The sequence below is a fragment of the Oryctolagus cuniculus genome, chromosome 18, assembly GCF_964237555.1.
Source record: "Oryctolagus cuniculus chromosome 18, mOryCun1.1, whole genome shotgun sequence".
Lineage (NCBI taxonomy): Eukaryota > Metazoa > Chordata > Mammalia > Lagomorpha > Leporidae > Oryctolagus > Oryctolagus cuniculus.
This window is the reverse complement of record NC_091449.1, coordinates 39,604,289-39,628,248: the sequence shown is the minus strand read 5'-3', so window position 1 is coordinate 39,628,248 and position 23,960 is coordinate 39,604,289. Positions and strand designations below refer to the sequence as shown.

The window sequence follows — 23,960 nt, the reverse complement described above, 5'->3', positions numbered from 1 at the left end:
CCAATTATACACAGTGACAGTTTTTACCAGTCTTTCCTAAGGAGACCTATGAATATTTACTTGGGTTACTTTTTACTGAGCAGATACATCCGGGACTATTGGACACAGAGTCTGAGTTGACATTTATATCCAGATATCCAAAGTGTGTCACGACTCTCCTGTTGGAGATGGGAAATATAAGGGCCAGACAATAAATGGAGCCATAATTAAATCTTGCTAACTTTGAGTTCACTGGGTCAATGACAAGTTCTAGTTCATTCTGTAGTAAGGTTGTGCCTGTTAGGGCAGAGAACTACCTCGTTTTGAGAATCTCATGTATTACTAGTCCCAGTAGAGGAGAAATATAATACTATGAACAAAAAATGACCATGCTTCTGAAAGTTTCTCTTAGGACCTAGACCCCTGACTACAAATCTTTTTCCAGGAGAATTGAGGAAGTGCTTATTTTTACATATTTGTATTGAAATTCGATACTTCTTTTTTTTAAGACGATCCTGCCTCATTCAATCAATGGGCTCAATACATTTGAGAAGTGATTTGGATCTGTAAAGATCTAGTAAAGGATGGTGATTTTTCATGAAACTTCTCACCAACTCTGACTTTTCTGGTTTTGCAAGTTAAACAGCATTCAGATATTGGCTGCTTGTCTATCCCACTTCTAGGAATGCCATTATCTATTAACTATTGATGTATATTTCTATGGGACAAAGTGTCCTGGTTGCCACCCTGTCTTTGCTGCCCATTAAGGTCATTATTTCTATTTTATCTCTGATGGTGAAGTAGCACTGCCTGACCTCTCTTATTCCAGATTCATTCATATTGATACTGGGGAGTCCATTTCCATGTTGAAATTGCCTGGTGTCAATTCTGACCTAACAAGTACTTTTACAACTGTACTCCTCAAAGAATTCCTTATTGTCCTAGTAAGAGACTCGCTGGGCACCCTGGAAAACAAGGTCAGATGGTGGTTCCATAGGAAATAAATTTGTTCTAACAGCCTTACATCTGTGAACCTTCTTGTCTCTTCAGTACTCTGCCATGGCAATTATAGAACCTTTGTCTCATTGCTAAAGCTATCATCATGTCCAGAGAGTTTCAAAAAGCCACTACTGACTATCAGGATAGCCCAAGTCAACTTGGGTTGATTTGGGTTCTTTCAGGACAACAAATCTTTTTTTAAAATTTTTATTTAATGAGTGCATTTTTCATAGGCACAACTTTAGGAATATAGTGGTTCTTTCCCCCATATCCATACTCCCACCCTGACTCCCATCCCACCTCCCTCTCTCTCTCCCATCCCCTTCTTCCTTATGGTTCATTTTTAGTTTGATTTTATATACAGAGGACCAACTCAATGTTAAGCACAGATTTCAACAGTTTACACCCACACAAACACACAACATATAGAGTACAATTTGAGAACAAGATTTGCAGTTGATTCTCATAGTACAACTCATAAAGGATGGAGGTCCTACATGGAGAGTAAGTACCCAGTGACTTCTGTTGTTCCTTTAACAATTAACACTCTTATGTATGACACAAGTGATCACCCGAGGCTCTTGCCATGGGCTACCAAGGCTATGGAAGCCTTTTGTGACCATAGACTCCATCTGTATTTGGACACAGCCATAAGCAAAGTCAAAGTTCTCTCCTCCCTTCAGACAAAAGTATATCGTCCTTTGATGGCCCTTTTGTTCCACTGAGGTCTCACAGGGATCCTTTGTATAGGATATTTTTTGCCACAGAGTCTTGACTTTCCATGCCTGAAATGCTCTCACAGGCCTTTGAGCCAGACTAGGAAGCCTGAAGGGTTGATTCTGAGGTCAGAGAGGACAAGAAGTCTTATTCCATGAGAATGTGCTACTGTGTTAATAAATTCTCTCCTAATTAGTCTCATCTTTTGCCCTGTCCTTCAGACTCACTATACTCAAGAACCACTCCCACATATATTTTCCTCAGTTCCTACCAGGACATAAGCTATATCATGCAATTCATTCAGTGAGAAAACTATTTCCTCCCAGGGAAGGGTTGATATGTGGTTCAGGCTATTCTGAAACCTGACAGCACAAATTTCCACTCCTAATGTCCTCATTGGCCTGGGGCTGTGAGTGGAATAAAACTATCTTGTGTAGGAAAATCTTTATTTTTTTAAGGCATTTGGATCTGACTGAAGAGCCCATGAGAGTATTTTAGCCATGGAAAGCCAAGACACTCTGGCAAAACAAACAAAACAAAACAAAACAAAACAAAACAAAAACACCTAAATGAAAGATCTCCATGAGTGAGATCCCAGTAGAAAGAACGGGCCATCAAAGGAGGAGGTACCTTTCTCTGAAGGGAGGAGAGAACTTCCACTTTGATTATGACCTTGTCTAAATAAGATCGAAGTCAGCGAACTCATAGCAATGGAAACTCATGACTAGAGCCTAGGGATATTTCTGACGCCATAAACAAGAGTGTCAATTTGTTAAGTCAACAACAGGAGTCACTGTGTACTTACTCTTCATGTGGGATCTCTGTCCTTAATGTGTTGTCCAATGTGAATTAATGCTATAACTAGTACTCAAACAGTATTTTACACTTTATGCTCTGTGTGGTTGCTAACTGATTAAATCTTTACTTAATATATACTAAATTGATCTTCTGTATATAAAGAGAATTGAAAATGAATCTTGATGTGAATGGAATGGGAGAGGGAGCGGGAGATGGGAGGGTTGCGGGTGGGAGGGAAGTTATGGGGGGGAAAAGCCATTGTAATCCATAAACTGTACTTTGGAAAATTATATTTACTAAATAAAAGTGTTTATAATAAAAAAATAAATTAGGTAATGCATACAGTATTTAGGTTAGTGCCTTGTACCTACAAGACAGCCCATAAAAGATAGCTAGTGTCATTGTTGCCTTACATATTGTATTTTCCGGAATGTAGGTCTTATGATATGGTACATAAAAAAGCTCATGGTAAAATAGAATTAAGAAATAAGTTTAGTTAGATGAGAAATTTCTTGAAATCCATGCATATGAAGTATCCTTAAACCAGTCAGGAAAAATTTGTATTATTAAAAGATTATGCATGGATTTCAAAAAATTTTTGCACCAAATTTTTTTATTTAATAAATGTAAATTTACAAAGTGCAACTTTTGCATTGTTGTGGCTTTTTCCCCCATAACCTCCCTCCCACCCGCAGCCATGCCATCTCCCACTCCCTCTCCCATCACACTCTTCATCAAGATTCATTTTCAATTACCTTTATATACAGAAGATCAACTTAGTATATACTAAACAGAGATTTCAACAGACTGCACCCAAACAACCGCACAAGATTTAGAGTACTGTTAGACTAGTAGTTTTACCATTAACTCTCATAATAAAACACATTAAGGACAGAGATCCTACGTGGGGAGCAGGTGCACAGTGACTCCCGTTGTTGATTTAACAATTGACACTATTATTTATGACGTCAGTAATCACCCGAGGCTCTTGCCATGAGCTGTCAAGGCTATGGAAGCCCCTTGAGTTCACCAACTCTGAACTTACTTAGTCAAGGCCATATCACAGTGGAGGTTCCTTCCTCCCTTCAGAGAAAGGTGCCTCCTTCTTTGATGGCCCGTTCTTTTTGTTGGGATCTTGTTCACCGAGGTCTTTCATTTAGGTTGTTTTTGCCACAGTGTCTTGGCTTTCCATGCTTGTGAGATTCTCATGGGCCTTTTAGCCAGATCCAAATGCCCCAAGGGTTGATTCTGAGGCCAGAGTTTTGCACCAAAAATTTTTTTAAATTCCATCTTTGATGACCTTTTTGAGTTATGCTCATATATTAGGGGTTATCTGACAGAATCAGAGGTTACACCTAGACAGAACAGCAAATACATGAAGAAGACATATAATTAGGAAGCCATTTCCTCCACAGTTCTTTCCACTCTGATTTCCTAAAAGAGATAGACTCAGTTTAGTGTCAGCATATCTTTTTTTAAAGATTTATTTTATTTATTTGAAAGACAGAGTTACAGAGAGAGGTAGAGACAGAGAGAGAGGTCTTCCATCCATTGGTTCACTCCCTAGATAGCCAAAACTGCCGGAGCTGTGCCGATTTGAAGCCAGGAGCCAGGAGCCAGGAGCCAGGAGCCAGGAGCTTCTTCCTGGTCTCCCACTTGGGTTCTGGGGCCCAAGGACTTGGGCCATCTTTTAACTGCTCTCCCAGGCCATAGCAGAGAGCTGGATCAGAAGAGGAGCAGCTGGGACTAGAACCGGCACCCATATGGGATGCTGGCTCTTCAGGCCAGGGCTTTAACCCGCTGCACCACAGTGCTGGCCCCAGCATATCTTTTGTAAATATCTAACACTTATTAGTTTTCCTTTTTAGCGAAGAGAGGATACCTTGCCCCACTGGTTAATGGTAGATAATTAATTTAACCTAATCTAGTAAATTCAGTCCTATTCAATTTTTTTTTTAGATTTATTTACTTATTTGAAAGTCAGAGTTATACAGAGAGAGGAGAGGGAGAGAAAGAGAGAGGGGGGGTCTTCCATCCAGTGGTTCACTCCCCGATTGGCCGCAATGGCCAGAGCTGCACCGATCTGAAGCTAGAAGCAAGGAGCTTATTCCAGGTCTCCCACATGGGTGCTGGGGCCCACGGACTTGGGCCATCTCTTGCTGCTTTCCTAGGCCACAGCAAAGAGCTGGATCAGAAGTGGAGCAGCTAGGTCTTGAACCAGCGCACATATGGGATGCCGGTGCTTCAGTCCGGGGAGTTAACCTGCTGTGCCACAGTGCCTGCCCCGCTATACAATATTTTAAACAATTTTTAAGTAACATTATCATTTTTCAAATAAATCCACAGCCTCTCATAGTTGCTCCACACTCTACCTATCCTCTTCAAGATGGTGTCTGGCTGCATAAGTTGGAGGAAGCTTATGTGACTACACAAATAATATGAGTAAAGGAAACTTGGCCCACTTGCAGAGGTCCTCCAATTGTCACAGTCTCCATAGCAACTTCTCCTTGCACTGAGTTCTTGGGAAGATGGTAAATTATACACTGGCCAGTCTGTGGTTCTTTTGTCTTGATCAATGCTGACCCTCCCCTGTTGACTCAGTGCAGCACCTTGATCCTGGTCGGCCATCACTACTGTGTTCCATGTCTGGTTGTGGTTCCATTCAGTTCTCAGTTCCAATTTTTTATATTTAAAGAAAAATATCAAGTAAATTCATGATCAAATTCGTAGTAAAAATGGGTACAAGTTGTGAAAACTGATGATTTGGTGACAAAAAACCAAGCACCAAAAAGGAAACCTGTTGAAGTGAAATGGACACTATGAGAAACAGTGACTTGATCAGCCCTTGTCCTGAATGTTGATGAACAACTTAATACTTTATCCCTTTTAGTATTTTTTTGTTCTACTTAATACTATTGGTTGAACTCTTTAATTAACACACAATTATTCTTAGGTGATTAAATGTAACTGAAAAGTGATCTCTGTTAAATATAAGAGTGGGAATAAGAGAGGGAGGAGATGTACAATCTGGGAAATGCTCAAGCTGACTTGCCCCAAATGGTAGAGTTAGAAACGTGCCGGGGGATTCCAATTCAATCCCATCAAGGTGGCATGTACCAATGCCATCTCACTAGTCCAAGTGAGCTATTTCAGTTCACAATTGATCATAATGATAGGATTAAGAGTCAAAGGGATCACATAAACAAGACTAGTGTCTGCTAAAACTAACTGATAGAATTAAAAAGGAGAGAACGATCCAACATGGGAAGCGGGATACACAGCAGACTCATAGAATGGCGGATGTCCTAAACAGCACTCTGGCCTCAGAATCAGCCCTTAAGGCATTTGGATCTGGCTCAAGAGCCCATGAGAGTATTATAGGCATGGAAAGCCAAGACACTATATGGCAAAAAAATTAATAAATAAATAAAACCCTAAATGAAAGATCTCCATGAATGAGATCCCAGTGGAAAGAACTGGTCCTCAAAGAAGGAGGTACCTTTCTCTGAAGGGAGGAGAGAACTTCCACTTTGATTATGACCTTGTCTAACTAAGATCGGAATTGGTGAACTCAAAAGGCTTCCATAGCCTTGGCAACTCATGACAACAGCCTATGGTGATTATTGACTCCATAAACAAGAGTGTCAATTTGTTAAGTCAACAACAGGAGTCACTGTGCACCTACTCCCCATGTAGGATCTCTGTCCTTAATGTGTTGTACAATGTGAATTAATGCTATAACTAGTACTCAAACAGTGCTTTACACTTTGTGTTTCTGTGTGGGTGCAAACTGATTAAATCTTTACTTAATATATACTAAATTGATCTTCTGTATATAAAGAGAATTGAAAATGAATCTTGATGTGAATGGAATGGGAGAGGGAGCGGGAGATGGGAGGGTTGCGGGTGGGAGGGAAGTTATGAGGGGGGGGGAAGCCACTGTAATCCATAAGCTGTACTTTGGAAAGTTATATTTGTTAAATAAAAGTTAAAAAAATTTAAAAAAGAATGATTAAAAAAACTGATTTTCTGGCACCTCAGCTCAATAGACTAATCCTCCACCTAGTGGCACCGGCACACCGGGTTTTAGTCCCGGTCGGAGCACTGGATTCTGTCCCGGTTGCCCCTCTTCCAGGCCAGCTCTCTGCTGTGGCCAGGGAGTGCAGTGGAGGATGGCCCAAGTGCTTGGGCCCTGCACCCTGTGGGAGACCAGGAGAAGCACCTGGCTCCTGCCTTCGGATTAGTGCGGTGTGCTGGCCGCAGCATGCCAGGCGCGGCGGCCATTGGAGGGTGAACCAACGGCAAAAGGAAGACCTTTCTCTCTGTCTCTCTCTCTCACTGTCCACTCTGCCTGTAAAAAAAAAAAAAAAAAAAAACCTGATGATCAATGGCTGTGTTCTGGGGAGCACCAGGGTGCACGTAAGAAGCTGTGTTGGATGCAGACACAGTACTCTCAAGGAGGAAGAGAGTCATGATCACAACTAATTAGAAACAAGAAAGGTTGGAAAAGCAAAGCACCAAGGAGTTAAAAATTCTGGGAAAGGTTCTTGGGAGAGGTGGCAGTTGAATTAGGCTTTAAAGGATAGGAGCTAGAGAAGAAAGACAACCAAATTGGGGGGATTGTGACATGAAAACAGAACATATGGAGATGCTTTAAAAACTATTGAATGAGTAACAGTGTAGAACATTGAGATTATTTATTTTTTAAAAAAGATTTATTTATTTACTTGAAAGGCAGAGAGAGAGAGAGAGAAAGAGAAAGAATCTATCCACAGTTTTATTCCCCAAATGGCTGCAATAGTTAGGGTTAGTCCAGGCCAAAGCCAGGAGCCAGGAACTCCATCCAGGTCTTCCACATGGGTGACAGGCAGTTTGACCATCCTTCACTGTCTTCCCAATGTATCTTGCAGGTACATAAGTGCAATAGCAGGGAGCTGGATCAGAACTGGAGTAGCCAGGACTCCAACTGGCACTCCAATATGGGATGCTGGTGTCCCAAGCAGTAGTATAACCTGCTGTGCCACATTGCTGGCACTGTTAGGATTTCTTTCTTCCTTCCTTCCTTCCTTCCTTCCTTCCTTCCTTCCTTCCTTCCTTTCTTTCTTTCTTTCTTTCTTTCTTTCTTTCTTTCTTTCTTTCTTTCTTTCTTTCTTTCTTTCTTTCTTTCTTTCCAGGCAGAGTGGACAGTAAGAGAGAGAGTTAGAGAGAAATGTCTTCCTTTTCCGTTGGTTCACCCCTCAATGGCCGCTGCGGATGGCGCCGCGGCTGGCACACCACGCTGATCCAAAGCCAGGAGCCAGGTGCTTCTTCTGGTCTCCCATGCGGTGCAGGACCCAAGGACTTGGACCATCCTCCACTGCACTCCCAGGCCACAGCAGAGAGCTGGACTGGAAGAGGAGCAACCGGGACAGAATACGGTGCGCTGGCGCTGCAGGTGGAGGATTAGCCTATTGAGCCATGGTGCCAGCCTGTTAGGATTTCTGATTGGATGGGAGGACAGAGTTTTGGGTCAGAGGGAATCTTTGTGTTGGCAGTTGGAGAGGGCCAGAGGGAGAAGATGGTTAAAAAAGCCTCAAAGTTGCCAAGGCAGAAAGGACTTGTCTCCCCAAAACTCATGTTGATGTTGAAGCTCTAATATCTTATGTTGAGGGTTGAGGGATTAAGGCAGAGACTTGATCTAATTATGGCATCTGAGAGAAGTGTCTGTGGGAGTATTTGGATAATTGGGGTACCCTCTTGAAGGGTGATTCTAACAGAAGCATTGACTATTTGAATTCAAATTCAGTCTAGGTTCTCTCTCCCTCTGCTTCCTTTCTCATCATGTGATCATTCCTCTGCACCCACCATGAGCAGACTGCATCAGACACTGGACTGTAGGGCTGTCTGATCCCGAGCTGTACCCTCCAAACTTTAAGTTGAAAGAAGCCTTTTCTTTCTTAAGAAGCTCCTCTAAGGTGCTTTAGTTAGGGTAACAAAAAGTGGAACAATACAATATATAAACCTATTTATAATTTATTCAAAAGAAAGACACACACACACACACACATGCACAAACACACAGGGATCATCCATCTTCTGTTTCATTCCCCAAGGCCTGCAACTCAATCCAGGTCTTCCAAGTGAGTGGCAGGACCAAACTTCTTGAACCACCACCTGTTGCCTCTTAGGGTGTGCATTAATAGGAAGCTGGATCAGAAGAAGAGGAAAGACTTGAACCTAAGGACTCATATATGGGATGCAGGCATCACAATTGGAATCTTTTTTTTAAAGATTTATTTATTTATTTGAAAGGCAGAGTTTGAGAGAGGCAGAGGGAGAGAGAAAGAGAGAGAGAGAGAGAGAGAGAGAGAGAGAGAGAGAGAGAGATTTTCCATCTGCTGCTCCACTCCCCAAATGGCCCCAACAGATGGAGCTGAGTCGATCCAAAGGCAGGAGCCAGGAGCTTATTCTGGGTCTTCCACACAGGTTCAGGGCCCAAGGACTTGGACCATCTTCTACTGCTTTCCCAGGCCATAGCAGAGAGCCGGATTGGAAGTGGAGCAGCTGGGACTTGAACTGGCACCCATATGGGATGCTGGCATCTCAGGTAGTGGCTTTACCCACTACACCACAATGCCAGCCCCACAAGTGAAATCTTAACTGCTGTGTAAATTGTATGTTCCTAATCTTCATTTCAGCAGTGCATCAGGAAAGGAGTTGGAGTTGGAGAAAAAAACGATTATATACTGGAGGACTTCAAATCCCTAAATGTTCATGGAGCACCTGCCTTTAGAAAAGTGCATTAGGCCATTCCTTGCTCTGACTTTGAGAAAAGTTTTCCTAACTTGTACAGAGTTCTGTACCTTGAAGGTACATAATATCAGCTTGTGGCCTTTCTTATAAGGCAAATGCTCACAAACCTACTACTGCTGTTATCAAATTCCAGAGCCCCCAAATATCAAGGGGGTGGGACAGAATGATGCATTTTCTTTTTTTTTATTTTGACAGGCAGAGTTAGACAGTGAGAGAGAGATAAAGGTCTTCCTTCCGTTGGTTCACCCACCAAATGGCCGCTATGGCCGGTGCGCTGTGCCAATCTGAAGCCAGGAGCCAGGTGCTTCCTCCTTGTCTCCCATGAGGGTGCAGGGCCCAAGCACTTGGGCCATCCTCCATTGCCTTCCCGGACCACAGCAGAGAGCTGGACTGGAAGAGGAGCAGCCAGGACTAGAACTCGGTGCCCATATGGGATGCTGGCACCGCAGGTAGAGGATTAAGCAAGTGAGCCACTGCGCTGGCCCAGAATAATGCATTTTCAACAAGTGCCCCAGAGAATTCTGTTGGCTTAGTCCCCAGCATTTGAGAAATCCCTTCCTGATTCCATCCTGAGACATGGAGCCAGCTGTGGAGGTGATGCTCCTGGATTCTGACCTGGATCTTCCATGACGCACATGCTGTTTCTGAGAACATAACATTATGATGGAAAGAGTCCTGCAATGAGAGCTCAGGATACTGAAGACTGGTCTCAGAAAGGTCACGAGTCCTAAGTGCACCTCCCTGGTCCTATCTCCTCATATTTACACTGGACAGCCTGGGTATGGATCAGAATCAGAGGCGTTGACCCATGACACACCTGAAGCCAGTAGGAATATCATGTTGGGCTCACATGGTGATTTTTGTAAACATTTGAAGACACTTTTAAAAATCAAGAGTATAAATATCTCATTTAGTTTACTTACATTGTCACAGCTAAATGTTTACTAGACCTGAGAAGTGTAGTAAACAGCACAAAGATGTGCTGTTTTCCCTCTGTTGTATCTCCTGGCCAGCTTTATTCATTACTGGTTAAGTGTCTTTCTAGCCCTACAAATATCTATGAGTTTGAGATCTCTGGCTTACCTGTTCTTGCATGTTCTTTCTATATCCAATGAGTTCAAAGCCTACTAAATGATCTTTAAAAAGTTAATCATTAGCTTCCTCTTATGTAAATCAGAACAGGAAAGTCTTGCTTGGTCAATTCCTCTGAAAGTATTGGTCTGCTGCTATCTTTCACTAGCTGCACATCCTGTGTCTGCCTGCTCTGCTATTGTCTCTCTCCTAAACGGAAGCTCTTTCTTGTCGCTGACAGAAGCTCTCTGAGGCCAGCGGAAGTCGTGGATATCCAGAGAGTTCAGGCAGGCCAGCCAGATGAGTGGGGATTGGGTGCGCCCAAGCCAGGCTCTAATCTGTGCTATTTGGGTCCTTGTAGCTGCCAGCAAGGGTGAGATGTGTTATGGGAAGATGGGATGGGGGAAGATTTTCCACTGAAGGAGTATAGTTATTTCTCAGAGGTCTTGGAGGGCCCATGGGCAGCCCTGTGGTACCTTGGGGTTCCAGTTTCCTGGAGCTGCTGAGAACCCAGACCACAACTTCTTTCTGGGATATAGAAAGAGCATGAAAGACTCCGGTCCTGCCCTTGGGCACTGGGGAGGGACATGGGATGGATGGAGTCCTGGCTGGGGAAACAGGACTTTGATGAATGAAATGATATCAGAACAATAGTGCCAAGACTCCTGGGTTCTTCTGGTTAAGTAGCTGGGCAGTTTTGCTCTCAAGGTTCCATGTTCTATGTGGAAACCGAGTTGCCCGCATGCCCAGTCTCCCCAAGTGCCATCTTCATGTCCCTGGAAGCGAATGAGCCAACTCAGTGGGCATCTGCATGAGAATTTCTAATATTTTCACTGATGTGTATTTATTTTGCTGTGTATGAAAAGCATACCCCTATTTCATCAAATCACAAGTTCCTTGATGTGATTGCTAAGGACTCCTCTAAGTTGAACTTTAAAAGGAGTTTATCTGTATTTAATTCTCAGAAAAATAAACAACTGGTAAGTGCACAGGTGGTGCACAGCAATTATGCTGGTGGGTGTGGAAATGATGGAGGTTGGGGAGCCTGGTGAAAACAATTTTGTGGAGTCTTGGTCATTGAGTCCCACAGAAAGGGAGGGATTCCACACAGCTGGAGAGAAGTGAGTTCATGGCTTGTTACTGGGCTCCAGTATTCTAATGGAAGTGGATTCATGGAGAGAGAACCCAGAGACTCGTGGCTTTTTAGCCTCTCAGCAGGGTAGAGTGTGATCTTTGGGGAGCTCCGCGTTGGATGGAGTTCCTGCCTCTTCCCACTTATGTCCTTGTTCTCCCCACGTTTCCCTCAGGGCCTGTGAATGAAGTGCCACAAAGAAACACCAGGCTGGGATGGGTCGAGGGAAAGCAAGTCACTGTGCAAGGAAGCCTCATGCCTGTCAACATGTTCCTCGGGGTCCCTTTTGCTGCACCCCCTCTGGGACCCCTGCGATTCACAGATCCGCAACCGGCAATGCCCTGGAATGGCTTTCGAGATGCCACCTCCTACCCTAAATTGTAAGACCAGGCTAGGTCTCATGGGTGGCCTGAGACTCAGAGTTGGGAGAGGGGTGGGCTCACTGAAAAGGAATGAAAGTTGTGAACGAAAACCTACCCAGGGGGAAACGGGAGGAGGTGCAGGCACTGCGGAGGAAGGCAGACCACTGCAGATCTTGGCAAGTCCTTCAGTCATCTCAGTGCTCCCAAACTTGCTGGTCAGCAGAATGGGAGAAGGCGTTGTTGGAACCATACAGATTCCTCAGGCTCCCTTCTGAATCAGAGTCCTCTGATCTGGGCCCAGGAAACTGTATTGTCTGAAAGCTCTCTAGAGATTCTGAGCACCAACCAGCACTGGGAAGCAAGTGAGGGGTTTCTAGAGTCTTGGGTCAGAAGGGACTGTCCAGGTGTTTCCACTCGACCTGTCTCCTGGGCATGGCCTCTATGGTGGCTTTAGAGGGAAGACCCACACCAGACTGTCAAAACTGAACCTAAGGTAATGCCTGGCCCACAGTGGGAACTATACAGACACCTGCACGTGAATACTGTATGACACAGGTGTCTTAGGAAGTAGGGAGCTGCCAGTCACTGAAGATTTTCAAGCTTGGGTGGGTTACTAGTTAGCAGATTAACTGGATAATTTATTACCAGGTAGAGGGGTGAAGGAGACTTGTGGGTAGGCAGTAAGACTTTCAAATTCCCAATAATCTTCTGATGTTTCAGATCCTATGTAGCCCTCAGGTTGGACCACATGGGTTCCTGGCACTGGGGTCCCAAGAAAAAAAGGAGTACCCTGGGGGCCAGGATGCTCCCTAGACCACAGAAGATGACCTACATGACCCAGGGACTGAGGACATTAAGCTGAAATTCATTGGTTGATCTGTTCATTCATTCATTCCATTAAAATTGAGAACTAATTCAGTAGTTGGCTCTCTGTTAGGACCTAGCAACACTATGGCAGAGGATTAATAGCTGCCTCAGGAGGACATAGACTGGTGGTGTTGGGGGAAGGACATGAGTAATGACTGACAATTAAAATAGAGAACAACAAAGGCACCATCAGGAGGTCAGAGAAGGGTGCCGGGGGGAACACAGAGAACCACTTAGCCCAGCCCCCCTGGGATGTCAGGGATGGCTTTGCTGAAATGAGCCAGGCCTGAATTTTTGCTAAACAACACACGAAGGGGCTGGGGACATCAAATGTCTGTCGGAGAGTGCGTTTGCAGCAGTGATTTCCCACTGCTAGTACTGTTCACTATTAAGAACACAATGAGCATTAACTGATCAAGTACTGTGATAGACATATCCACACATATGAGTAACTCTCAGTCTTCCCGTGTCTGGCTCTGGGATTGGAGCTAGGAGGTATTTGGAGCTTTTAGCTGCTCACAGTTGGGTTGGAAAGATGATAATTCTCATGCATACACTTATGACAAATTCTAGGCAAGAACACACACATGCAGGCATTTCCAAAGAAAAGCTGCAGTCTAACTGGAAAAGTCCCAGAAGGCTCCCTGCAGGAAGCAATACTGGACTAAATCTGAAAGAAAGGGAAGAATGTGAGCGGGCAGCTATGAGGGGAGAGTTGTCCAGAGCGAGGGGCTAACTTAAGAACCTGGTGGTCCAGAGCGAGGGGCTAACTTAAGAACCTGGATGCATAAATGTCCCTGGAAGTCTCCCTGCCTGGTTCTTGGTAGGGAGGCTTGGCTGTCTCTTTGCTCCTTGGACAGTGGAGAAGGGGCTGTGAGAGCAAAGTAATTGCTTTTCAACTCAGTGTCCTGCCCTTTGCAAGCTGGGGCCTCCTTGAGCCAGCTTTGTGTGTGTCTCTATTATGGTGGTGGGAGTGTGCTGATAGTTCTTGATACACTTCATCTGCACAGTGAGCTTTCCCCCTCGGCAAGTGTATCGAGGGGAATTAGAGTTAGTTTTCTCACTCTACTTGTTTTGGAAACCACGAGGAGCTGCTTAGGCTTTGTACCAGTAGCTCCCATATGCCTCTTCTGTTCAGATAGAGGTGGCCAGGCCTCTCTGCTGTCATAGCCGTTGACCCCCCCACCCCAGGCAAGTTTGCTGAAAGCAGTTCTGGGGACATTCTCTTTCCTTTCTCCAAGGTGCTTCCAGAACTCAGAGTGGCTGCTCTCAGATCAACACATGCTCCAGGTGCATTATCCCACATTTGAAGTGTCAGAAGACTGCCTGTACCTTAACATCTATGCGCCAGTCCCTGCTCAGGAGAACTCCAACCTCCCCGTAAGGCTGTCTGCTGCACTTGGGGCTCCATCTAGTGGGTTTGGGCCTGGGATTCAGCAAGGGTGGTAGGGTATCTGGAACTGAACCTCCCCTACTGTGGGTTAAAGAGAAATGAAATCACATCAATGACTTGTTTACAAAATCAGTAGAATGGTAGATTTACTTTGCTGACATTTTTTATTGCTTTACTGGCAGTGACTCTACCTTTCATCTTTATTTGTTTTACCCCCTCTTATTATATTTAAAGTTTTTTTGAGAGGTAGGGAGGGAGGGAGATGGGAGAAGGGAGAGGGGAGAGGGGAGAGGGGAGAGAGAGAGAGAGAGAGAGCAAGCTTTCATCAGGTGATTCACACTCCCTGAAGGCCTGCAATGGTCAGGGCTGGACTGGCACCAGAGTCAGGACTGGGAATTCAATCCTGGTCGCCTATGTTCCAAGCTGGTATCAAGAGCTGGAGCTGGGAACTGAAGCTAGGCACTTTGATGGAGGATGCAAGCATCTTAACTGCTAGGCCGAGCACTTGTCTTCTCCTCCTACTTCCTTGCCTCTTAATATTTAATAGCCTGTAAACTTTCAGAAAATATACTGCTTAGAAGAATTCTGGTTTTTTTTTTAAATAATTTGAGAAATTTTTCTCCTCCCCAAAGAAACCTTTTATTTAAGGAATACAAACTCCATGCATTTCATAAGTACAACTTTAGGAATGTACTGATTCTTCCCACCACACCCGCCCTTCCACCCACTCTCCCACCCCTCCTTCTCCTTCGCTCATTCTCAGTCCCATTCTCCACTAAGATCCATTTTCTATTAACTTTATATACAGAAGACCAACTCTATACTAAGTAAGTAGTTCAACAATTTGCAGGAAAAACTGCTAATCAACAGTCAAAACAAGGGCTGTTCAGAGTCATTGCATCTTGAAGTTAATTTCACTTTTTTTTTTTTTTTTAGAAACTTATCCTTAAAGAAGCACTCAAGAATGATACATCTTTTGCCAGCACTTAGACATAATTATAATACAACTCTTTGAGGACAGAGGTCCTGCATGGGAAGTTAGTGCACAGTGATTCCTGTTGTTAATTTAACAATTAACACTCTTATGTATGACATCAGTGATCATCCGAGGCTGTTGACATGAGCTGCCTAGGCTATGGAAGCCTTTTGAATCCACAAACTTTGTCAGTATTTAGACAAGGCCATAAGCAAAGTGGAAGTTCTCTCCTCCCTTCAGAGAAAACTACCTCCTTCTTTGATGACTACTTCTTTCCACTGGGGTCTCACCCACCAAGGTCCTTCATGTAGGGCATTTTTGCCACAGAATCTTGACTTTCCATGCCTGAAATGCTCTCATGGCCTTTTCAGCCAGAGCAGAATGTCTTAAGGGCAGATTCTGAGGTCAAAGTTCTATATAAAGCGATTGTCATTCTATGAGTCTGCTTCCCGTGTTGGAGAATTCACTCTTTATTAATTCTATTTATTATTATTACCAGATACTTAATCCTATCCATATGATCACTCTAATACTTAAGATGGCATTTTTACCACACAGCTTAATGGGATTTGGGGTCCCATAGCAAGTTTTTAAACTGTAAGTAAGTCTGTAGGAATGTATGCAGAACTATACAGCTTTACAGTTACAAACTTCGTACACTTCATAATTACAACTTGAGGAACATGGTGGTTTTTCCCAGTGCCCGACCTCCCATCCTATACTCCCACCCCTCTTCCTCCTCCTTCTCTTATTCTCACTGAGATCTATTTTCACTTGACATTATACACATATGTTTAACTCTATTAAGAGTTCAACAAATAGTATTAAATAAAATTGTTCCTCAACAGTCAAGGGCTGTTCAAGTCATTGCTTCTCAATGACTTCTTAAAGATGATATTTGCATCCTTCAGTTTTTTCAGTTTGTAGCTAACACAGGTAATACTATTAAATATTTTATTTAAGAATGTAGAAATGGGTTATATGACTATAGTTTTAATGATCTGTGCTTACTTTAAAATCTAGTGTATGAGTGAAATGTTCATTTTTCCATTCGATTATTATTTATAGCCTTTGTTTATATTCCCATTAAACTAAGATCTTTTTGCTTTTTACTTGTTAAACTTCTTATTTGGTGAAGTATTATGACTTTATTGTAATGTAAATTTAAAATATGTTATCTCAAAAACTAAAAAAAGAAAGAAAAGGAAGGAGGGTGGAAGAGAGAGAGGGAGAGGGAAGGAAGAAGGGAATGTTTTGATGTTCTTTATTTAAAGATCACATTGAAACTATTAAAAACTAATTGAAAACTAGTTGAAAATTAAGTCTAGTACCTGCTAACGCTAACCGATGGAGTAAATAAAGGGGAGAGTGATCCAACATGGGAAGTGAGATACTCAGCAGACTCATAGAATGGCAGATGTCCTAAATAGCACTCTGGCCTCAGAATCAGCCCTAAAGGCATTCGGAGCTGGCTGAAAAGCTCATGAGAGTATTTCAGGCATGGAAAGCCAAGACACTCTGGCAAAAGATCTTTGCGAGTGAGATCCCAGTGGAAAGAACAGGTCATCAAAGAAGGAGGTACCTTTCTCTGAAGGGAGGAGAGAACCTCCACTTTGACTATGACCTTGTCTAAACAAGATAAGAGTCGGAGAACTCAGAGGGCTTCCATAGCCTTGGAAACTCATGACTGGAGCATAGGGAGATTACTGATGCCATAGACAGGAGTGTCAATTGGTAAAGTCAACAACAGGAGTCACTGTGCACTTACTCCTCATGTAGGATCTCTATCCTTAATGTGCTGTACATTGAGATTTAATGCTATAACGAGTACTCAAACAATATATTTCACTTTGTGTTTCTATGGGGGTGCAAACTGTTGAAATCCTTACTTAATGCATACTAAACTGATCCTCTGTAAAAAAAAAAAAAAAAAAGAAATTATCAATTCCCAACTTGACTCTCACTGGGATTAAACATGACAATAGGTCTGCTCTGATTTCATCATCATTTAAAAAAATCATCTATTATTTTTCACTTTATGTTTCTGTGTGGGAGCAAACTGTTGAAATCCATGCTTAATGTATACTAAGCTGATCTTCTGTATATTAAGATAATCGAAAATGAATCATGATGTGAATGGAAGGGGAGAGGGAGTGGGAAAGGGGAGGGTTGTGGGTGGGAGGGACGGTATGGGGGGGAAGCCATTGTAATCCATAAGTCGTACTTTGGAAAATTATATGCATTAAATAAAAGTTTAAAAAAAAAAAAGAAAATTAAAAAAATAAAAAAATTTTAAAAATAATGTAAAAATAAGTGTTCAGCCTAGCAATTAATATACTCACACCCCACACTGGAGTACTTGGGTTTGATTCCCACCTGCAGCTCATGACTCCAGCTTGTTAGCAATACAGACCCTGAAAGGCAGTTCAAGTAACTGGGTTCCTGCCACTCATGTGGGAAACCTAAATTGCATTTTTGGCCCCTGGATTTGGCCCCAATCCAGCCTCAACTATTGCAAGCATTTGGGGAGTGAACCAGTGGATGGAGCAGTTTTCTCTCTCTCCAACTTTCTGTTTCTGTTTCTGCCTCTCAAATAAATTTTAAACAATGAAATTCAATGTGCAAAATTCTTGTAGAAGTGAATGTGTGAAAGATATATTCTATAATTTTCAGCCACACCCTCCCATCCTCCTTTCTCCTTGCCTCTACAATAGGCAACTCACTCCATTGTATCATTACAGTGATATCTATTGAGTATTTACTATACACCAGGCACAGGAAATTATTTCAAATTCTACAATAACCCAGTGAGTAAGGATGATTGGACCCAAGATGAGGCATAAGGAGGGCATAAGTGACTTCTCCTATGTTGTATGCAGTAAGTGCTAGGTCCTGGCACTAAAGCCAATGCTGTGTCCAGCTCTCCCTTTTCCTCAGTGGCTTTCTTCTTTCCCTGATATAGGAATTGTAGTTTTTAATATTATATAATACAATTATATATTAATATATTTTAATTATATATTAATGTTATATGATGCAATTACAATTATATAATACAAAAGAGAATGGAAGGTGTTTATTATTCAGTATGTGAATACTGATAGTGTCATTTCAAAAATGTTCTATGTTCTCTGGTCCTTGTTTTTCTAACTAATAAGGTTTGTACACTTCTCTTCCATTTTTTTCTTCTCTCAGAAGATAGAAGAAAACTTATATTCAAACATTTTTTTAATTTATTTATTTATTTTGAGAGAGAGAGAGAGGCCTTCCATTTACTGGTCCACTTCCCACATAGCCACAGCAGCCAGAGCTGGGCTAGGCCTAAGGCAGGAGTCTGGAACTCCATCTGGTTCTCCCATGTGGCTGGTGAGGGCCCAATCACTTGGCCCATCCTCCACTGCCTTCCCAGTTTTACTAGCAGTGAGTAGGATCAGAAGCAGAGTAGCTGGGACTTAAATTGGTGCTCATATAGGATGTTGGTGTCAAAACCAACATCCTAACCATGTTGACCACAAATTCAAACACCCTAAGTGGCTCTTGTTCTTATATGTGCTTACAATGATTTCTACTGTTCTCAGGGTCAAAAGCTTAATGACATCAAATAAATACCATGTGAGCACTTTCATGAACAAGCATTTCTCTGTGATTTTTAGATAGAGAATCTTGCCTAAATCTCAGATAACCTATTGAAATTTTATTATTTTTCACACCTTCCAGATGAGAAAATGAGCCTCAGAAGGGTTGAGTCATCTGTTCAAGGTCACACAGCTATTTCGTGGCAGAGCTAGAGCCCACATGCTTAACCTTGGACCTTCTCCAAAGACAAAACCTCTGATCATGCTTAGACTGGGAACTGAGACTGTTATATTTCCCTGAAGAAAGAATATGCCAGCATGCATGGGGAGGGGATATGAGCACCTGGTGGGCTGAAAGCATTGTTCTTCTCTCCTCTGTAGGTCATGGTGTGGTTCCCAGGGGGTGCCTTTGAGACTGGCTCAGCTTCCATCTTTGACGGGTCTGCACTGGCTGCCTATGAGAATGTGCTGGTTGTGACTGCTCAATACCGGCTTGGAATATTTGGGTTTTTCACGTGAGTCTCCCCAGGAGATTGACACTTTAGATCTCCAAGAGACAGCTGTGCAGTGGCCATATTCAGTGCTCATCAGCTTGAGAAAGTGAGCCTTCCTTGGCATTGAGCAGATTTGGTCCTAATTCATTAAATAATTTCAGCAGCTATAAAATTGAAACTTAAAACTTAAGTGAAGTGCAGTTGTGTGTTTCTGACTGACAGACATCCATCCACATGGTCAATCAGAGGCCTGGTCACCTTCCATCTTGTGGCTCTGATGTGGATCCTCTAAGACCCCAGATCTTCTGCATTTGGCCAGCAGATGGATCGCAAGAAGGAGGTTTTCCTGGGTTAACCTGGAGGGGGTGCTCATTCCTCTATTCACATACCATCAGCAGAACTGAGTTGCTTGACCACATCCAACTGCAAGGGACACAGGGAAATGTAGCCCAGGTGTATGCCTGGGAGTCAGGGACACAGGTTGTGTGAGTAGTTAGTGGACTCTGCCATAGGTCTCACCCAAGGCTCTTTAAAAGCTCACCTGCAAATAATCCCCCCCCCCCCCGGCCTGAGCTTCCCTCCCTCCAATAATACCTGCCATGCATTGGACACTCAGTGAACCAAGCATGGTATGTGCACTTGCCGTACATTACTTCAAAGCAGGTTCAAAATAATCCTAGAGTGAAGTTCTGTTGTTATTCCCATTTTACAGCTGAAAAATGGAGGCCCAGGAGGCTTAAGTAATTTCCAAGAAATCACAGAACAGATCTGAGTCTCTTGACCGTATCTATTGTCCTGCCTAAAACATAGCAGGATGAGTCTTGACCAGGTGCAGTTTGAACAAAGAATAATAGATGTGGGGCCACATGAGTGTTTGGAGGCCACTATCAGATCCTGTGTAGAAGGAAGCAGTTTTTCAAATATGGATCCTACTTGAAGAGGATCAAAAGCTAGTGGGGCAGATCATCCAGGACCATACATATCCACGTTACTGGGTAGGACATGGCAAATTCTCCAAGAGTGGGAAGCAATGGAAGTGGAGGACAGAGCTGCAGAGGACCAGGCAGCTTCTAGAGAGAGATGACATTTGAATTACACCTTGGGGATGTGCTTGATTTGGGGAAAGAGAGGCTGAGATCTTAACCATTCAGGTATAGGTTTCTCAGCATAAACAGAGATGGAAGAACAGAGTCTGATGTGGGTTCCATGATGGGATGGAGGTAAAATTGACCGAGCATGGGTCTTGATTGGATATGTGGGTCTAGGAGAGAGAATGTAGAGTCAGAACTAGCCCAGCAGTCATAGAGAAAGGGAATGAAGGGGAGGAGTAGTCTGGGGGAGTGGCATAAGGAGGGGAGTAGAAGGCAGTCCTAGAATTACTCTCACATGTGGTGTGCACTGCACGAATTCTCACGGTCTAGGTATTTATTTGGTTCTGTTTCATTTTCACTTGTTCCCCTGCTAATTGTCCACCTATCCTGGGAAATAGGCTGTTCTACAAGCACGGCAGCATGAGACATGGTTTATAGTTGGGAGCCTAGATTCTGGGGTCAGCCTTGTGAAATCTCAACTCTGCAGCTTTCTAGCTCTTTCTAGCAAGAGGATTTAAGTTCTCTGGGCCTGAATTTCCTAGTCTGTGAGAGGAAGCTGATGTATCCATTAGTGTCCTGATGGCATGTTCACAGATTTCTCTGACAGGAGGAGCTAGCATGAGTTGTGGCCATGGAGAAATACAGCCACTGTCCAGACTGCTTCCCAGCAGAGAGAGGGCATGGGATTGTGGGAGGGACATGCTGGTCTGGCTGTATTTCGCCTGCCAGTGCCCCTCATTTCCTGAACACAGCCAGCCTGGGCTATGCAGGCTCTAGAGGTCAGGCTTGTGGGAGCATGGCAGAACCCAGCACCACCTGCTTCACAGGCTGTGAGGACTCTGGAAGCATCAGCCAGAAAGCCCTTAGAATATTATCAGGCCCACCTTGTTGCTGCTGCTGCTGTTATTAATTTCGCCATTCTCTGAAACCTTTTGCTGCCTTAAAGACCCACTAGCAGCAGGAACCAGTATCTACAGATTCCAGGGTTATTTTTTTTAAGATTTATGTATTTATTTGAAAGGCAGAGTTAGAGAGAGAGAGAGAGGTCTTCTATCTGCTGATTCACTCTCCAGATGGCCACAATGGCTAGAGCTGCACCAATCTAAAGCTAGGAGCCAGGAGCTTCTTCTGGGTCTCCCATGTGGGTGCAGGGGCCCAAGGACTTGAGCCATCTTCTACTGCTTTCCCAGGCCATAGCAGAGAGCTGGATCAGAAGTGGAGCAGCCAAGTGTTGAACTGGCACCCATATGGGATGCCAGCACTGCAGGTGGTGGCTTTGCCCACTAAGCTAGAGCGTCAGCCCCAATTCCAGGGTTCTTAAGAATACTCTCAAATTGCATGCACAGTCATGTTCTGTGCATTTTTCTAGGGTGCATAGCTTTCATTAGATTCTCAAAAAAAGACAAATTCCCCCAAAAGAATGAGATCTAAGGCTAGTTTTCTCAGCTTTCCCAGGCTTCACTCAAGCCCCTCCCCAAATTCCTGGGCAGCAGGAGACAGTGACTGACTGAGATTTCTCACCCTTTTCCTGCCCCCAGCACTCAGGACCAGCATGCTTCTGGGAACTGGGCCTTCAAGGATCAGTTGGCTGCTCTCTCCTGGGTCCAGAAGAACATCAAGTTCTTTGGTGGAGACCCTGGCAGTGTGACCATCTTCGGCGAGTCAGCAGGAGGCATAAGTGTTTCCAGCCTTGTGAGTTCTCTGCTTTGTGACCTGAATGAGGCCCAGTTGGGGAGGAGGATGAATCAGTCACAGTTCGCTAATACTTTCATGTTGAGCGACACTAACAGACACACTGCCTCCTTTGAGCCCCCTAAGTATGGGGATACTTAAAAAGCCTTATGGGCCGGTGCCGCGGCTCACTAGGCTAATCCTCCTCCTTGCGGCGCCGGCACACCGGGTTCTAGTCCCGGTCAGGGCGCCGGATTCTGTCCCAGTTGCCCCTCTTCCAGGCCAGCTCTCTGCTGTGGTCAGGGAGTGCAGTGGAGGATGGCCCAAGTGCTTGGACCCTGCACCTGCATGGGAGACCAGGAGGAAGCACCTGGCTCCTGGTTTCAAATGGGCGCAGTACACCGGCCATAGCAGCCATTTTGGGGGGTGAACCAACGGAAGGAAGACCTTTCTCTCTGTCTCTCTCTCTCTCACTGTCTAACTCTGCCTGTCAAAAAAAAAAATTATTTATCTGAAAGACATAGAGACAGAGGGAAGAAGTAGATGCAGAGTGAAAGAGACAGGCTGAGAGCCCTCACCTGGTTGATTTTTGTATTGCCAGCAAAACCCAGGGATAGGCCAGGCTGAAGCCAGGAGCTGGGAACTGAATTTGGATCTCCCGCATGGGTAGCAGGAACACAACAATTTGAACCATCACCTGCTGCCAGGATGCACATTAGCAGGAAGCAGGAATTGGAAGTAGAGCCAAGACTTGAACCCAGACACTCCAGTAAACGCAGTATCTCAAGCAATATTTTACTTGTTATGCTGAATGCCTGTCCCGTAATTTTCTTTCTTTTTACACAAAGTTCATTGGTTCCCAAGATATTTCATTGAATATGTAATTGCAATAACAAGTGCAACTAACGAAACAAGTTTGGGAGCAAACGTACCTGATTCTTGGCAAGAAACTAGTGGACTAGAAAGGTACAGAGGTGCTAGAAAACAGCCCGTAGGCTCTGGGTGGTGAGCATTTCCTAGGCATCAGTCAGCATGCTAACTATGCTAATTACGGAAGTTACTTACGTGGCAGTGGGCTAAGAGAGCTTCTGCTGTGTAACTTTTGATAATATCCAAGGTATATTTGTCTTCAAAGTTAACTCAACTTTACAGTTATGATAACAGCTACTATTGCACGAATGAAATTTGACCAGCTAGTTTTCAAAGAGTTCATGTTCATTTCCTTTTTTTTTATTTTTTGACAGGCAGAGTGGACAGTGAGAGAGAGAGACAGAGAGAAAGGTCTTCCTTTTTCCGGTGCACCGCACTGATCCAAAGGCAGGAGCCAGGTGCTTCTCCTGGTCTCCCATGCGGGTGCAGGGTCCAAGCACTTGGGCCATCCTCCACTGCACTCCCTGGCCACAGCAGAGAGCTGGCCTGGAAGAGGGGCAACCGGGACAGAATCTGACGCCCCAACCGGGACTAGAACCCGGTGTGCCGGCGCCGCAAGGCGGAGGATTAGCCTATTGAGCTGCGGTGCCGGCCTCATGTTCATTTCCTTTTAAAACTTTTATTTATTTACTTTCATTTTATTTGAAATGGAATGAGGACGAGAGAGAGAGATTTCATCTGCTGGCTCATTTCCCAAATGTCCACAATGGTTAGGGCTGAGCCAGGCTGAAGTCAGAGCCTGGAACTCAATCCAGGTTTCTCACATGACAGGGACCCAAGTACTTGAATCATCATTGCTGCCTCCCAGTGTACTCCCAGGAAGCTGAATCAGGAGTGCAACTGCTGGGTCTTGAGCTAGGCACTCTGAAATGGGATGCTGATGTCCAGAGTGGTCACTTAACCACTGGCCAAACACCCACCCCTCATGTTAATGATTTCCCCTATTCTTCACAACAGTTCTGTGATTTGAGCTTAATGTTTCCTCCCATTTTGCAGGGGAGTAAATGGATGTTGAGAAATATTAAGCAACTTGCCTGAGGTAACTCATCTAGGAATTGAAGGAGCCAGAACCCAGGTGCCACAGTGTTTGATTTCACTTCAAAGTTTATGAGG

At 43.9% G+C, this 23,960-nt stretch overlaps 1 protein-coding gene across 9 annotated transcripts in view; it reads left to right on the top strand.

Annotated features, from left to right (window-relative positions):
* CES5A (carboxylesterase 5A) overlaps nucleotides 1-23,960 on the top strand; it is a 372,636-nt gene that overhangs the window by 331,305 nt on the left and 17,371 nt on the right. For 5 of the 9 annotated variants that reach the window (XM_070061935.1, XM_070061937.1, XM_070061934.1 and 2 more), the window contains 4 exons: nucleotides 11,664-11,868; nucleotides 13,959-14,097; nucleotides 19,043-19,176; nucleotides 21,785-21,938. In XM_070061935.1, the coding sequence (XP_069918036.1) occupies nucleotides 11,744-11,868; nucleotides 13,959-14,097; nucleotides 19,043-19,176; nucleotides 21,785-21,938 (552 nt within the window). In that variant the 5' untranslated portion in view covers nucleotides 11,664-11,743. Of the gene's footprint in view, nucleotides 1-8,840; nucleotides 10,730-11,663; nucleotides 11,869-13,958; nucleotides 14,098-19,042; nucleotides 19,177-21,784; nucleotides 21,939-23,960 lie in introns of those variants that run through there. The other 4 variants (XM_070061941.1, XM_070061940.1, XM_070061939.1 and 1 more) reach the window with 2 other exon arrangements.